Consider the following 16,899-nt stretch of genomic DNA (forward strand, 5'->3'; position numbering starts at 1 on the left):
GTAATAAATCCTGTAATATTGCTGATAAAACACGTTATCCTGCTCATGGATCCGGAGACTATACCAGGAATAGTGGGTGAAAGAAGGACCATAAACACACATCAGTCAATCACAGGGTACATACAAATACAGGGGTTAGACAAAATTATGTGAACACACATTATTATAGGGGTTAATGTTATTTGTGTAGGCTACTGTGACAAAATAAATATTGTGATTATCATTTCTGTATTTTGCGGTATAGGTTGCATGCCAGTATAAAAGAAGTAGTGATCAGCAGCGGTTAGTTTAAGATATTGTTGACTTCCCAAGGGGAGAGATCATCGGAGCCTGTATAGCATGAGCACCTTAACAGTTTGGTGTTTCAAGATAAACAGTATCCATGATTCTGACTGCGTATATAAAGCATGGCAATACTTCATCAGCGGAGAAGAACAGTGGACGAAATGATGGGGACCGTTGAACACTAGGAAGGATTGTGTCCAAACAACACTGAACAACTGCATCAAAAGTGATAGCAGAATTTAATATCCTGTTAAATACCCTGTTTCTACAAAAACAGTCTGCAGAGAACTTCACAGACAGTAATGCAAAAATAAGATGGTGTCATGGTCATAAAACCTGCACAGCTGAAGACTGGAAACAAGTGATAAGGTCTGACGAATCATCATTTACATTATTCCCAACAGCAGTTCGAGTTTATGAATGGAAAAACCCCAAGGAAACGTACAACTACACTGTCAAACATGGGGGTGGATCTGTAAAGATTTAGGCAGCCGTATCTTGGTATTAAAGATATTGGGCAGAGGTAGCTCAAGTGGTTGAGGCTCTGGGTCGTTGACCGGAAGATTCAAGCCCCAGCACCACCAAGCTGCCACTGTTGGGCCCTCCAATTCACCCTGCTCCAGGGGCACTGCATCATGGCTAACCCTGTGCTCTGACCCCCTCTGGGATATGCGAAGAAAGAATTTCACTGTGCAGTAATGTATATGTGACAAATAAAGACAACTTAACTTCAAAAAATTCTGCCTTCCCCATTATTAGCCTACATGGTCATGTTACTGCCAGCAAGTGTTTGGAAATTCTAAGTGATCAGGTGTATCCTATGGTCCCAATGTTGTTTCCAAACAATGACGCCATTTTTCAATATGATAATGCACCTATACACATAGCCAAAACATTTCAGTCTTGGTTGGAGCACCAGTATGAATTTCAACATCTGCCCTGGCCAATTCAATCACCTGATTTGAATATCATCAAACCAGTGTGGGAAATTTTGGAGAGAAGTGTGAGATGCAGATTCCCTGCTCCAACTTTTCTGAAGCAACAAGAAGATATTCTGCTAGATGAATGGTACAAAATTCCACTAGAAGATATTCAGAAGTTGGATGAATCTATTCCAAGAAGGTTGGAAGCTGTATTAAATGCAAATGGTGGTCCAACACCTTATTAATAAAGAAATAATACATATTTCATCGGTATTTACATTATTTTGTCCAACCCCTATATAACGGGGACCTTTGAGCTGTGAGACAGCAATATGACCTGCTGCGCTACCATGACACTTTATCAAACATGCACATTATGACCAAATATTTTTCACCATCACACTCGTATGGTTCTTCTTCAAACATTTGCTACAAGTTTGGAAGCACACAATTGTATTAAATCTCTTTATATTCTGTAGCATTACAATTTACATTTACAATTTAAAAGGGACCAAAACATGTCCCAGTATGATAATGCCCTGTGCACAAAGCAAGGTCCAGGAAGACATGCATGTGATCAATACATGTGTTAGCACAGCAGCAAAGCGTCACCTGTTCTCCTAAGTATGTGGAAAAACTATAAGAGTTATTCAGAAAAAGAAAAGAATAACAGTATTAATGGATTAATTTATTGTTCAGAAATTTAGTGTGGAGTGTACTATATAAAATGAACAAACCATGTCTTTTAAAAAGTGATATATCTAAGAATAATATATGAGATGATTAATACCTGTAATATTCTTAATAATATTGAATATTATATAGAAAAACATGTAGTTCAATCTCTAGTGGCAAACAGCAATTTCTGAAAATAATCACTGTCATTATCATCAACATGCATTTCCTCATTTTAGCAGACTTTTGCACTTTTTTCATAATGGTCATAATAGTTTTCAAGTGTCTCCTTCAACTTACACACCTAGAAAAAAGCAAGATTATACTGATATACTACTACTACTACCATTACTACTAAGCTGCTGATTCCTCTTCTTTTTGGCTGCTCCCTGTTCGGGGTTGCCACAGCGGATCATCTGATCTGCATATTTGATTTGGCACAGGTTTTTACGCTATGACCTTCCTGATGCAACCTTCCCATTTTTTATCCAAGCTTGGGACCGGCCCTGAGAATTAACGCTTCAGTGGCTGGGTTGGGCTTAATAGCAAAGTAATTTTATGATACAAAAATAAATAATAACAACAGTGATTTATCAGTAATTGCTATCAGTGTGTGTTTCTCTCTATTTTCTTTGAATGCAATAATACAGATTCTGTTTTCCTTTCATTTTTGTATCATTGGGGAAAATGTCCTGCCACAAACCGCTTAATGACATATAGTTTTTAGAAAATAAATCAGACAGTGATTCCCAAACTCAGGTCCAGGAAAGAATTAGATTTCCATCAGTGAAACACACACAGCTAACATATAAGTACGTTGGACCTGTTTTAAACTGGACCATTTACATCATTTGCCACAGGTGATCAAAAAAAAAGAGAGAGAAAATTTAGGTTTGTCAAAATATCCAGGGTTCAGATTTGACACATATTCATTCAAGCATACCATATTCTGGTCACATACCAGATAATAGCTACATTAGTGGCATATTAGTGTAAAAATGTATGATCAGGTAAAACAATTAATCTCTGTAACACACTCCAGGTTTGTAGGGCGCTGCAAAACAAAAAAAGGGGAATTTGGCCTCATTGCATAAAAGGTGTCAGCTTGATAGATGGAGAGCATATGGCAAATGTCTCTGCACCCTTTGTGACATAAAAGGCGTTCGAAGGTTGCATCATTTCCAACATTTTAGTTTCATGCTGTGCTCTAGTCTGAGTGCCAGTTCCTCACCAAAAACAAATTTTCAGCTTACATTGAGTTTTTGGCTTACACTTACCCCCCTCAGTTTGTTCACCAGTCTTTTCCCGCATCCCGCTTCACCTTCTGCACTTTTTCCTGATCTGTTTTATTCATTTTTTGCAAGATTCCTGATATGTCACTGTATATTGCACAAGTCTAAACAGCCTTGGAGGGTCCAGGCAACTGCCTGTCATGTCTATTCTACAGACAGTCCTCCAGTAGATCAATGGAAATGCTATATTAACTTGTATAAAAGACTAACAACATAATTTGTTTGATGATATAATTGTTCTACTTTACTGTGCTGACCTGAGTATGAGTTGTGTTCACATTCACGGGAATCCCAGCACAGTTCCAGTGCAACTAAACTCACACAACCTCCTACAGGTAGTCTCGGTTTGAGTACCACGGTGCGCTTCCCGCTACACATGACAGCTTTCACCTTACAAGTTATTTATGCAAAACTACTAGTGGGAAAGCCCCCTAGGTGATCTCCAGTTAAATCAAGTGAAACCAGTACCAGCACACCAAATACTTAACAATTACCCACAAGTTCTTGAGAGTTTGTTATAGTTAACATATGCTTGTTAACTATGCTTCGCTTCTTGCCCAACTTGGAAAAACCAAAACATGGTACGCTCCACCCTACCGAAGCACTGCTGAAGATGAACTTGGCACATCGGCAGCTGTGAATAGAAGCACAATCACATAAGTGATTCTAATATACTGTATTAAGAAGCCAAAAAGCACGGCTGTCAGCTTTCCATTCCCTTTTTCCTGCGCCAGCATGAGACAGCACTTACACGTTGTAGGATTTGACTGAATCAGCTGTAGCAGTAATCCCTGGAGCCTTTTTACATCTCCCCTTAGCTCTCGCAGATCCTGAATCTGCTGCCGTTGGTCTATCTCCAGTCTCAGTAGACCACTGAGATGTTCTTGTTGAGATGAATAACTATTTCATTTGTAAGACACAAATTGTTTGGTTTTATTCATCTTTAAGTCATGTAGGTAGGTTACTCTTTATATGATACATAATATAAAATGAGAACACATAGCTTTCTATTGTAACAGCAAGTCCCAGATAAACTCACCTGGGAGATTTGTTATCATCATTTGTTTGAACTGGCTTCAGTAGTTTAGCCTCTTTCTGTATGGTCAAGTATTCATCCAAAGTATCCTGCAGAATTGACAGAATTAGGCCCGTATATTCTATTTTTATTCCACAAGTGACATTTTGATGAAAGGAATCAAAATATTTTCTTAGAAATTTTAATACAATCTCATACAAATGTTGCTATGATCATTAAGAAGCTCCATTTACCTGCCCATCAACAGAAAGGCACCACCATATCTATATCAGATGTTATTTGGGTAGTGGATATGGGTGTGTCAGGGTCAGTGGTTTTAGCCACTGTGTATTTTTATTGTCTTTTTATTAGACACCAGAGATACCAAGACATGTCGTAAGTCCAAGTCCAGTCCTTACAGTAGTCCTGCATTTTGATTAACACCTAAACTGTGGTCTGTATTTTCCTGCCCATAAAGAAACTGCTCCTATATTATTTGTTGACTGAACCCTGTTACACATTTCTGATGTGTCTATACGTCACTATATTTATTAAATTTAATTGGAAAAACATCTCAATTCAGGTTTCGGTTGAAATAGAAAAAAAGAGGTCGAAGATTGTGGCCCAAACCGATTAAATAGGCTCACAACAAAGTTTCAATTATAACACTCTACAAATGGTGTTAAAAAAAAGATCATTAGAAGGTTAAATAATATGCATTTATTAATTAGAAGGTTAAATAATATGCATTTATTCAACAATGAGCAGCATCAACAGAGAAAATGATGGCCATGGATATTATACAACCAATTTGTAAAAAAAAGTATATTGAAACAGTAATGTTTACTGCAAATACTTACAGCACAATGGCTTCGCAATAGCAAGCACCAAGTAGACTGTTTTGCTTGTAATTTGTGTCTTGAGCCTGTGTTGCAGTTGCAACTGTTGCTGTATTCGGGGGTAAACTAGCCATTTTCTGGTAGTAGCCAAATATATATGTACATGCTACTTCATGTAAAATCATACACTACATGTATTTTATAATGTAGTGAAATTCTGGAAAATGTTAACCTGTTGCTTTTCTTTTCCTTTTGCCAAATAATGATGAACAGATAAATAATATGATAAGATAATAAATGATAAGAGAAGGTAGATTCGACATGGGATAACGTGCTATAGGGTTGGTTTGAGGAATTCACTGGAGCCAGTCATTGTATTTGTTATTTTACTGTGCCATAGCTAATTTGCATAGAATTGTCAATAGAATCACAGCTCTATGTTGTGCACATATAGAAAGAATGAACATTCAGTGAGCATGATTATAGACTGTACCTTAATCTCTGCTGTTAGTTTCTTCATCTCTTCATGGTGACCTGGATTTGTTATGATGTCATCGTCGTAAAACTCTCTGAGTGGGGCACAGCAGCTGTGGATATACTGTTTGTCAAAGAAATGGTGCAGGTGAGGCATGGATTCTTCTACCTGCAGGATGATGGAAGCCTGTTGCATCACTGCATTCGCCAGGGCATTGTCATATACTCTAGAGAAACAGTGCACAAAAGTTTTACTGAATGCTCAAATCACACCATTAGCTGGTCATAAGTGGACTATTACTCCTACCTTTGGAATGTGTCTGAGAGAAGAGCAATCATTAGGTTCACACATAGAACAGCAGACAGGGCCAGGAAAGTACCACAGAGCAAGTGAGCCATAACAGGGTCCACAGCCACCATGGCATCAAACTCATACTCGTCCACCAGGGTCATGCGGTACAGACTGTAGAGCATCTGCGGCACTGTTTGCATGCTAGGTACAGCTATTAAGCCTTTGTGCATGAGTGAGAAATAGGGAAGAGAATATTACTTCACAGGAAATTTAAGCATGTGCAAAATTAGTCAAGATAGCTGTATTTGTTGATTGACGTCACCTCCAAATATAATCCAGAAAGCACAGGCATATGGGACATAGATCTCTGCATATAAGAAGAGGAAGCGCAGCACATCACCAACTATCTTTCCCAGCATGACAATGAAGGGACCCATAACCCTAAGGATTAAAAGGAGGAAAACCATGAAACTGTGGCGTATCTGTGACCATACTGGGCTAATAGCCAAAAACTGACCACCAGAGAATGTTCTGTAAATAAATGACTCCAAATTGGGGACTTTGACCATATGGTTAACAAGACACTGATGACCAGGTTTCCATAGTTTCTTTGGTATTGAGTGGCCTCTGAATCACCATGGTTACTTAAGCACAAAGCAGGAAGCACCTGTAGTGTGCAGTGAAACCTGAGAAAAGGCCATTGGCTACTATACTATTGTTACTATTCTTAATTAGGTACTCTGAAAGAGCAATGACCCCCAAGCAGGTGTTATCTTATCTATATGGCTGGGAATGTCTATCTGAAGCCTGTGGAATCATGGGAATTGTATCCACCCAGTAAGTGAGCCATTACAATTCAGTGATGAGAACAACCTCATGTTCTGGTGACTTTATCACAATGGACATGCTACTGAGGAGAATCATCTTAATTTCCTTTATACCAATGAGTCAACCAATCTCAGTAAAAAAATTCTTAGTATACCATATTTCCATTTTAATTATTAACAAAGTAAACACTATTCGTGAAAAAAAACCTCCACAAGCTCAGCAATTCTCTGCCTGGCAACTATACAGATCCTCCAGAAGTTATTCATCCCCATGGTCATTTCTCTATGAATATTTAAATGTCTTTATTTGCAAATGATTTGCAAATAAATATATATTTTTAATATTCATTCTCTCAGTGTGAATTGTCATTTGGCAGCAATTACAGATCTCAGTACTCTCAGATGTGTCTTTATGAGTTTTGCATATTTTGACTTAACCAATTTCTTCCTTTCTACAATGCATTCTTTTCTCAAACTCTGTTACATTAGATGGAGAATGATAGTGAATGGTGGATCTTCAGATCATAACACAAATTTTTAGATGGATTTAAATCCAACTTGGATTTAAGTTTTGATTCGACTATTCCAAACCAGAAAGCTTTTTCTGTCCAAGCCATTCCTTTTTTTTTAGTTTTTTTCCCTGTACTCATTTTCCTGAACATACTGTATATTTTTGCACTGAATGCAAATTACTGGCTTTGATTCTGACTATTATTTATTTGGCTGAATCCATCCTGTGATGGCAACAAGCCATTTCTAGTTCTTCATGCTGAAGGGCATGATTTTGCCACCAACATGACAGTCACAAGAATGCTTTTGCTGTGGTCTGATCAGATCACAAAATCATTTTCCTAAAACTCTCAGACCTTTCTCGGATGTAGCTTCCTTCTGGCCACTCTTCCACAGAGGCCAGAACTGTGCCTGCACAGGTTCTCTTATCATATCAAGTGTGCTCTGTAATTCCTTCAGGGACTCTTGGACACTTTCTCTGTATTTTCCATCTTTTACATTTACATTATTGGCATTTAGCCAACACTGTTATCCAGAACAACTTACATTTTAGCTCATTTTTTATACAACTGATCAGTTGTTAAAGGCCTTGCTCAAGGCTGAGTAGTGGCAGCTTGGTGATCCTGAGATTTGAACTCACAGTAGTCCACCATCTCAAATATTGAGCTACCACATCCACCTTCACTATCTTCAACACCTCAAACCTCAATTTCAACATATCAAATCGTCACAGTGACAGTAAGCCTGATCAGATTTGACATTTTTGTTGTGAGACCTCCCAAATCAGTGATATTTATTGTGTAGTCATACAGTTGAACAATGGAAATAAAATGAATACAGGTGTGGCCTGTTTAATATATTTAGCATGAGCACTCAAGAAAATACTATTCCTAATTTTAATTGGTAAAAGAAAAGGGAGATGATTGAACTTGATAAGCATTCAATACTTATTCATGATTTATTGAATACATTTTAGGGGCACAGGTGCCAATGTTAATCAGAAATGTATGAAATGTAAGAGAAAATCAAATAATCTTTAAATATTATTATTATTATTATTATTATTATTAGTAGTAGTAGTAGTAGTAGTAGTAGTAGAATTCTTAATGATTTGGAATGTCAGAGAAAAGAAAGCAAGCACATAAAGATGTTCCTCATTACCTAAATGCTCTGACATGCTTCATCAGCCTGAGCCAGAGGAAGATGATGGCCACAGCGAAGATGCGGAGGCTATACATCCGTAGTGTCTGAGAGACCAGGTAAACATCAGCCAAGTGAAGACCCAAAACTGCTATCAGCAATGTGTACACAAGCCAATCGAATATATTCCTGGAAATTGAATATCAATGAAATTCCCAATACAAAATCATTTACATAAATTGCACTTATACATATATCCCATGTTTTGGGTAAGGGAAGTATTACAGAGTTTTACCAAGGGTCTTGCATGTAGCTTCCCTTCATGTTGCAAACGAACTTAATCTGACCCTCGAGGTAGCATCGTTCCTTTAGGACATAAGTCAGATAATTTACATCATTTCTCGGAATTAATTGGATATTAAAATTATTTTTAAAAAATTTATTCCTTTTCCAGTTCATCACATCATCAACATCAAGACTTTTTAAGGCATTTTTATTCAAAAAAGGCTGTACTCTGTAAGGCTGTAGTCTGCAACTTAATTTCAAAAAGTTACATCAGCTCACATATGTGCTTGTATTTCTGGACAGTCTGAAAGTGACATGTATACAATTACCCTAATTTTCATGTCTCTGTGTTGACCAGATGTTTCTTGTGTTGTGATTTTGTGACATGAATTTTTCAGTTATGTCTTGACTACTCATATTTAAAGATATGCACTTTCCTTCAACACAAAAAGGATACGGGATAAAAATGTGGACCTACAAAGCAGATAGTATTTTTCCCACTGGTGCTAATTCCAGGATGTTGCAGCATTAATGTGAGAGAATACAAAACTGTTAGACTAAAAAGAAAATACTGAATACGAATAAAAAGCAGGCAAAAAAAAAACACCCACATTATTTGACTGCCATAAAAGCCTATTAAAGCACTTGAAAGAGAACATCCTAATTTTCTGCATGCTGAATTAGAAATAGATATATATATATATTTTCTGTCATTATTTTAATGTAGTACTGGGCACTTAATGAGACAATGGAGATACAAAATTGATGTCATGACACTGTGTGCACGTACTTTTCTCATGCTTTGAATGTGCTATTTCTATATTTCAAATTAATGAATTGTGCCCATGTTTTGGATCATTTGCACTTTCATGCCATGATTTAATGGATAAACTGGCTAAGCGCTCATCTGTGTCATGTACAGCTGTAGTTCCTGAGTGTAGTTCCTAAATTTATTCTAGTAAGCAATGAGCCATAAAAATGAGTCATATGATTAATTAAATGAACATATTTTGGGGTGTGTTCACAATTCCCTGGAGTACTGCATGTCTTAATCTAACATGATGTACTGATGTTAGCATGCTTTTAAAAGGTAAATACTGAATATAGCCCGAAGTAAACTGTTTAAATCTGTGTACAGATATTTAGATTTTCATCTAAATACAGGATTTAGTAAATCAATCTTTAATAATTACTGTATGTATGATGGGTATGCTACCTCTGGCCACATGGGGTGTGTGCAAGCCAAATCCTCATTGAGCCTCTGTTCACACCATTGCTGCCAGTCTTTTAGCTTTCTAACCGAGCGCAGAATCTCCATCACCTCCCTGTACACCTCCAGCAGTGTCAGCCCTAATGCTATCATCACCACAAGCACACGCCACCAGTCCTGTAGAGAGATAGTAGTAAGCCAAGGGTAAAGTGTGTGTTATCTACAATATGGGGCTCCAATCTGTGTCATACCTGAGGGAAAACATAGCGTTTGTTCTCTTCTGGTGACACGGACACCGATATGGCCACCGTGGTCCAGGAAACGATAAACAGAAAATTGAGCAGCAGGAGAATCCACGCACCAAGTCTAAAGTCAAACAATTTTAGATCCCAGTTTAATTAATACTTATTTCATTGCTAATTAATGCTTTGCCTAGAAACAGTACAAATATGTAGCAGTGCATTTACCTGCCATACAGGTTCCATTTGACTGAAATAAGCTTTAACACTACAGGATGCATAATGAGATCTAGTTTCCCCTGATGGACAATGAACTCTAGCTGTTTAACAGTGAGAGAGTGTGTTATTAGACTTGATTAATCAATGTCACAAGAACTGGCTCTGGTTTTATATATATATATATAAGAACTCAAATGAAGAGAATGATGAAGTCTTTTCAGGCTGATGATAGCGTACCGGTGATGTCGGCTCACTTCTGATATTTCCTAGAGAGTAAAAATGAAATATATAATTATTTTTAATATTTGTGTTTTCCCAGAAATGTCACAGGCTCTCGTGATTCCATCCTGCCTCTACCTTGTGTTTTTTTCATCCGTGCATTCTCTGGCTCCAGTAAATGAAGGTAGAAGTACTGCTGGCGCGTCAATCGGTCCTTCACGTGAAACTGATTCAGTGCCAGATTGGCCTGTGGAGGACGAACGAGATCTGAGTCACGGTGAGTATTCTAGTGTATGTGAACTTCTTATGAAACTAGATTATTGACACTGACCACAGTCGTCATCTTGCCAATCATGGCAGTGATACACAGCTGTCCATCAGAATCCTGAACCCCAGCATCCGCCCCCAGCTCCAACAGTGTGTGTGCGGCTTCGCTGCGATCTTTGAGCACAAATACACACCTTACTCTTTCTGTTCCTTTTAATATACTAATAATCATAAAATTATTAGTGTGTTCAGGTTAAAGGATGTGTATGGGGTGTGAGCATCTCTCTCCTTATTCTATAGTAAAATATTAATCACACCTCAAAGCCTCTCTCTATTTTATGTTATTTTTTATATTCATAATACTTTAAATTATATTATAATATAATAATAACTTATATTTCTCATAGCGTATATAACTCTGTACAAAAGATTCAAAATACCATCAACAACCTACATATAACTGTTACATTTGTAATGCTGCTTTTCTGGGTATCTAACATCATGTGTAATAGAAGTTGTTTCACTTCTTTGGGTTTGTGTAAAATCTGTCTTGCCAGTGTTGCTTGATATTTCTTTATATAGCTAATCCAGGTCTACTAAATGATGACTCCAAACACTAAATAGTATGTGGTTCACCTATAGATCTTCATGTGTCTTTATACTGATCAAATTGATCTATATAATGTTTTTTCCCTCTATATCAAGGTTGTAGAGTAAAGAAAAAGTGTTCTGCAGTGTATAAATGCATAAACAAAAATGCTTATAGCATTGGTATTTTACTGTGCATTATTTTTTCTTATGTATTTATTTTATTTTATTTCTCATGTTTGCTTTCTCCAAGGTTCTATAATTATATACGGTGATTTTAATGTATGCATTTGGTCATATTTTATTTAAAAGTATCTTTATTTCTTAGCATGAATTAATCACCTCACCGGACACCACATTACTCTGAAACATGCTCTAAAATATTTGACTTGATCAACATATGAAGTACAGATTGTGCAGGAAAGTTTTTTTCATTTTACTGTGTATCACATCAGCGATATATGGTTGAAATGACAATAAAAGCCTCATGACTTGACTTGAATTGATATAGTAATATTTCTTTATAGAAAGCTTTACCTAGGTTGACCGCAAGCTGTAGTGGAGTTCTTTGTTTGTAGTCGTGTGCAGCAATATCTGCTCCATTCTGCAGCAGAATCTGAATCGCCTCAGTAGCGTCATTCTTAGCAGCAAAGTGTAATGGCGTCTGCATGTCTTTACATGTGCGGGCCTCAATGTCAACTGAAATAGCAGATAGATAGTAAACGTGTTATAGTTCATAGCTTCTCTATGCAACACACAGAGGCTTGTTTTCACACGTTCTCACAATTTCTTTCAAAATAAAAAAAATTATAATCAGAGACGCAGTATTTGTGAGATCATTTGCAAATCTTCTTATCTTATTATCATTAAGGCATTTGATTGGATTATTAGGATGATATGGTGGAGGGAAGTGTTGCTGTCTCAGAGCTGCAGGGACCCCAGATTTATCCCCTGTCTCTGTCATGTTTCATATGTTCCTCCAGGTTCTCTGGTTTCCTCCCGCCTCCAAAAGAACATGTCAGCATATGGACTGGATACACTAAACTATGCTAGTTGTGAATGTGTGTGCATAGTGCCCTGTTATGGAATGGTATCCTATCCAGGATTTATTCCTGACTCACGACCAGTGTTCCCAGGATAGAAACTGGATCCACGCTATGATTATTCTGACCAGGGATATATATAATATCAGGGTGTTTTTTTCTGTGCCACCATAGCTTCTAGCTTGCTAATTAGGGATACATTTTAATAAAATATTTTTCATAGTAAATTGCATTTGAATTACTTCTTCATGTTAGATATTCATTTTAGCATAGCATGTGAAATGTGATGGGGAAGTAACATGACAAATCCAACTAATGACATTTTCAATGCTCAGCTGCATGGAGTGGATCATTTTCATGCATGGTATGGTCCACACATGAGTGCCCATGAACCATACGGTAGAAGTGGACCAGATGCTGGTTACCATGACGACACCCTGGTTTGCCAGACTGGTTTGTGTCGGGTAAAAAGTGCTAAATGTAAACATAATGTAACAGATTCATTCTACCTCCTCTTTCTAGAAGAAAATGAATCATATCTTCATAGTCCAAGGCTGCAGCCACGTGGAGAGGCGTAACCCCGAACGCATCAGGTCTGCGAATATCAGCTCCTCTCTCGAGGAAGAACCTCATCACGTCTACATTCCAGGCTCGAGAGATCTACCAGAATTTATTTATAGTTAAACACATATAGAACACTCAAATCATTATGTTGAATTCCTTGCAGAGATTCCTGGGCATATCATGCTCAAATTCTATTTTAAATGTTTTTTTTTTCCAAAAGATTCCCATAATCACATGTGAAATGCATGTGGTTTCTTTTTTGGAAGGGAAATGAATCCTTGAACTGATCTTCATACACACAGTCTGAACCAGCAGTTAAGTGTTTGCTTATGAGAAAACTCCGTATCCAACGGTTGCATCTGCGATCCACCATCTGTTGCTCTGAGGCTGATCATCTCACCTCATGAAGCGCTGTCTGACCATATTTGTCTATTGAATTGGGATCAGCTCCATCTCTAAGGATTTCGTTCAGGTACTGCAGATCAACCTGGAGCAAAACAGTAATGTTCACAAACATGACATCAAGCTTTCTCAAAGCTTTCAAAAATGCCCCATAACACAGCACATTCCTGGCCTTCATAACAGCACAGCAAACTAAACGCTATCAGTTACAACCTCATCTGTGTCTTCGTTGTTAGCAGCCAGCACTCTGAAGTGATCCAGCAGGCGTTTGTTCAACTGATGCTCTTTGGCAACTCCATCTACAACATCTTCCTCCCACGCAAGGCCCTTGTACTTGCTGCTTACAGATTCCCCTATCAGTACACAGTGAGATTAATGTACAAGTGGATAATCTCTAAGCAACTAAAATGCAACAAAGATATTTATTTAACCTCCTTAGCTTCTGAATATGTAAGCAAAGTATCCTACCACTGACACCATTAAAGAACATAGGGACTGTTATACAGTGTATATTTCCACTAAACTGTTGTACTCTGTACTTTATGTGACTGCTGATAACTGCTCTGTTTACATAATGCACAAAAAACATATTACACAATACACATATTCTATTTTAATCTATTCCTAAGTATCTTTACTGTGTTTAATAAATACAGTAGTTACACTGGTCGGCCATAACATTAAAACAAGCAAGTGAGCAACAAGTGAGCAGTAAGTTCTCTTGGAAGCAGGTAAAAAAGCCTAGAGATCTGAATGACTTTGACAAGTGTCAGATTGTGGTGGTTAGAAGACTGGCTCAGAATATCTCCAAAACAGCAGGCCTTGTGCAGTGTTTCAAGTATGCAGTGGTTAGCATCTGACAAAAGTGATCCAAGGAAAGACAACCAGTGAACCAGCGACAAGGTCATGGGTGCTCAAGGCTTACTGATGCACATGGTGAATGAAGGTTACCCAAATGAGGATGAGGTTCCCTTCTGAGTCTGGTTCCCCTTCAAGTTTCTTCCTCATATCATCTCAGGGAGTTTTTCCTTCCCACTGTCACCTCAGGCTTGCGCATTAGGGATAAATGTTTGGGATAAATAATATTTTAACTTTCAAATGTTTCATTTTTTCTATGTTTCTAAACTTCTGTAAAGCTTCTTTGAGACAATGTCCATTGTTAAAAGCTCTATACAAATAAATAAAAATTGAAAAGCTTAGCTTGTCTGGTCCAATCCCACAAAAGAGTTACGGTAGCACAAATTGCTCAATTGCACAAAAAGTTCCAATGTTGAGACCCCTGTTCACTCTTATGTGCTTAAAATATGAATGTGATCATCAGAATTGGTCGAGGGAGCATTGGAAAAAGGGGACCTGGTCTGATGCATCACACTTTCTTTTACATTGTGTGAATGGCCAGATGTGTGTGTCACTTATCAGAGAAAGAGATGGCACCAGGAAAGAAGGCAAGCCAGTGGAGACCAGTGTGATGCCCTGGGCATTGTTTTGCTGGGAAACCTTGGGTCCTGGCATTTATGTGGATGTTACTTTGGCATGTACCACCTACCTAAACATTGCTTCAGACTAAGCACACCCTTTCATGGCAAAGGTATTCTCTAATGACAGCGTACAATCATACTGCAAAAATTGTTCAGGAATGGTTTGAGGAACATGACAAAGATCAAGGTATTGACCTGGCCCTTCACATTCCCCAGATCTCAATCTAATCAATCTGGAATGGAATGAGATCCAATCCATGGAGACCCCAACTCACAACTTACAGGACTTTAAGGATTTGCTGCTAACATCTCGGAGAACGATACCACAGCACACCTTCAGAGGTCTTGTGGAGTCTAAGCCTTGATTCATCAGAGGTTTTTTGGCAGCATAAGTGAAATTAATGTAATGGCAGATGGGTATATATTTTAATATGTATGCATTGTAAATGGTTCTTTACATAGTAACAGTTACATAAAAATAAATCTAAATGGCAGTCAGCATGAACCTAACTACTCCCACTGAGACACAAAAAGGTGATTATCTTACATTTTAAACTGATTAAACTGATGCCTGCCTGGGTGACTGATGAGGCTTCTCAATATGTGTCAAGTACCTGATGGTTTTCTCCTCATGCATTTACGAGTAGCCCGTTTCCAGCGACCCTGAGCGTATGAAGCCCACTGGCTAACCGAGCGCACCATTGAGGCTGATATTACAGAGGTACGGGAACTGGGATGTTGCTGCATTGACTGTTAACACATGCACAAAGTGGTTACAAAAAACACCAATGATAACAAACTGAACCTGGTAAGAAAGATATTTCTTTTAGGTTTATTGGTAGGTTTATTGTAGCACACAGATACAGTAAACTCAGCAACCTTACCTGGCTGGACACTGCATCACCAAGCTCCAGACCTGGGTTGTCATGGCCACTGGCAGAGACTCGACTCACTCTCTTCATACCTGGTCTGGTCGCACGGATTCCCGAAGCCACCTTCACTGCTTCTACCTTCAGATACTGTCATGTATTATTCCTTATTTAACAATTACTTTTACTTAATTAACATTACATAACTTTGATAAACTACTTCAGTGTAATAGTAAATGCTTACTATGTTAACATCAACTTACTAATATTAAAAAGGTATTAATGTTTGTATAAATGATATCACAACCAACAGCATGATGTTTTTTTGGGTCTATGACTAAAAATTAGTTCAGATAAATAAAGATGATTTAAATGATAGCATGTTACTAAGCTAAATGTCTGAGGATAAATATTGGCACCCATTCATAAAATACCACCCAAATACACATGAATTATTTTAACTCCTGGAAAATTTCTTTAAATTCATATATGTTTATCATCTGGCTTATTTGATTGTTCATTTACAACAGCATAAATGAATCTTTAATTTACTTTACATACGTTAACAGATTGTTTTCTGGGTGTTATCAGATCCAGATTAAATATTACTCATTTATTTTCATTTTATTGTTTTCCATTTTAATTTACATTTTTATAGTTATTGTCATAATTCTGTGATGAAGCCATGCTGAGGATAAAAAAAAACAACAATTTCTTTAACACATTTGCTCATTAGTTAATAATTTCTGCCGATATTTGGCTAATAGATATTATTTGATTTTGACCAAGTGTTCCTGTTGTGTTAGGGTACTAATGACAGAAATTGAATGTAAATGGGACGGTGTTGCTTTAAAACAAAAAAATTAAAGCAAACAATTGAGAATTCTGTAAGCTTAAAACATTCGCACCCTACTGATAGATTGCTGTTTGAAACCGTAATAGCTGAAAACTACTTCTAAAGATGATTCAATAAACACATCAACTCTACTGATCCAAAAAGAATCGAAACAATGGTCAAATCTGTATATATGACACTGAATATAACTTTAAAAACAGAACGTTCTGCACAATACCTTACCTCCTGTGAAGTCTGAGTTACTTGACTGTCTACTTCACCAAGACATGCGACTGTCAGGGTATTTAAACTCCACTTGTGTTTGTATTCACATGGTCCGTTCCTCAGCTACCTCTAACCGGTGAATCGTAAAAGCATGCTCATGTACACGTTACACAACAGTCCATCT

General features: G+C 37.5%; 1 protein-coding gene across 1 annotated transcript; it reads right to left on the reverse strand.

Moving 5' to 3' along the window:
* Positions 1-1,659: 1,659 nt before the first annotated feature.
* On the reverse strand, positions 1,660-16,837 carry si:ch73-193i2.2 (transient receptor potential channel pyrexia). Its single transcript, XM_058386485.1, has 21 exons — positions 16,734-16,837; positions 15,671-15,805; positions 15,401-15,536; positions 13,522-13,661; positions 13,307-13,393; positions 12,852-13,002; positions 11,837-11,998; positions 10,776-10,885; positions 10,583-10,691; positions 10,463-10,491; positions 10,235-10,326; positions 10,019-10,133; positions 9,774-9,944; positions 8,568-8,638; positions 8,294-8,461; positions 6,118-6,236; positions 5,811-6,015; positions 5,523-5,730; positions 4,215-4,300; positions 3,927-4,075; positions 1,660-3,809 (listed from the first exon to the last, which is right to left on the reverse strand). The coding sequence occupies exons 2-21, from the start codon at positions 15,746-15,748 to the stop codon at positions 3,769-3,771; spliced, it is 2,427 nt and encodes an 808-aa protein (XP_058242468.1). The 5' UTR covers positions 15,749-15,805; positions 16,734-16,837; the 3' UTR covers positions 1,660-3,768.
* Between the last annotated feature and the right edge of the window lie 62 nt (positions 16,838-16,899).

The sequence above is a fragment of the Hemibagrus wyckioides genome, linkage group LG03 (genome assembly GCF_019097595.1).
Source record: "Hemibagrus wyckioides isolate EC202008001 linkage group LG03, SWU_Hwy_1.0, whole genome shotgun sequence".
NCBI lineage: Eukaryota > Metazoa > Chordata > Actinopteri > Siluriformes > Bagridae > Hemibagrus > Hemibagrus wyckioides.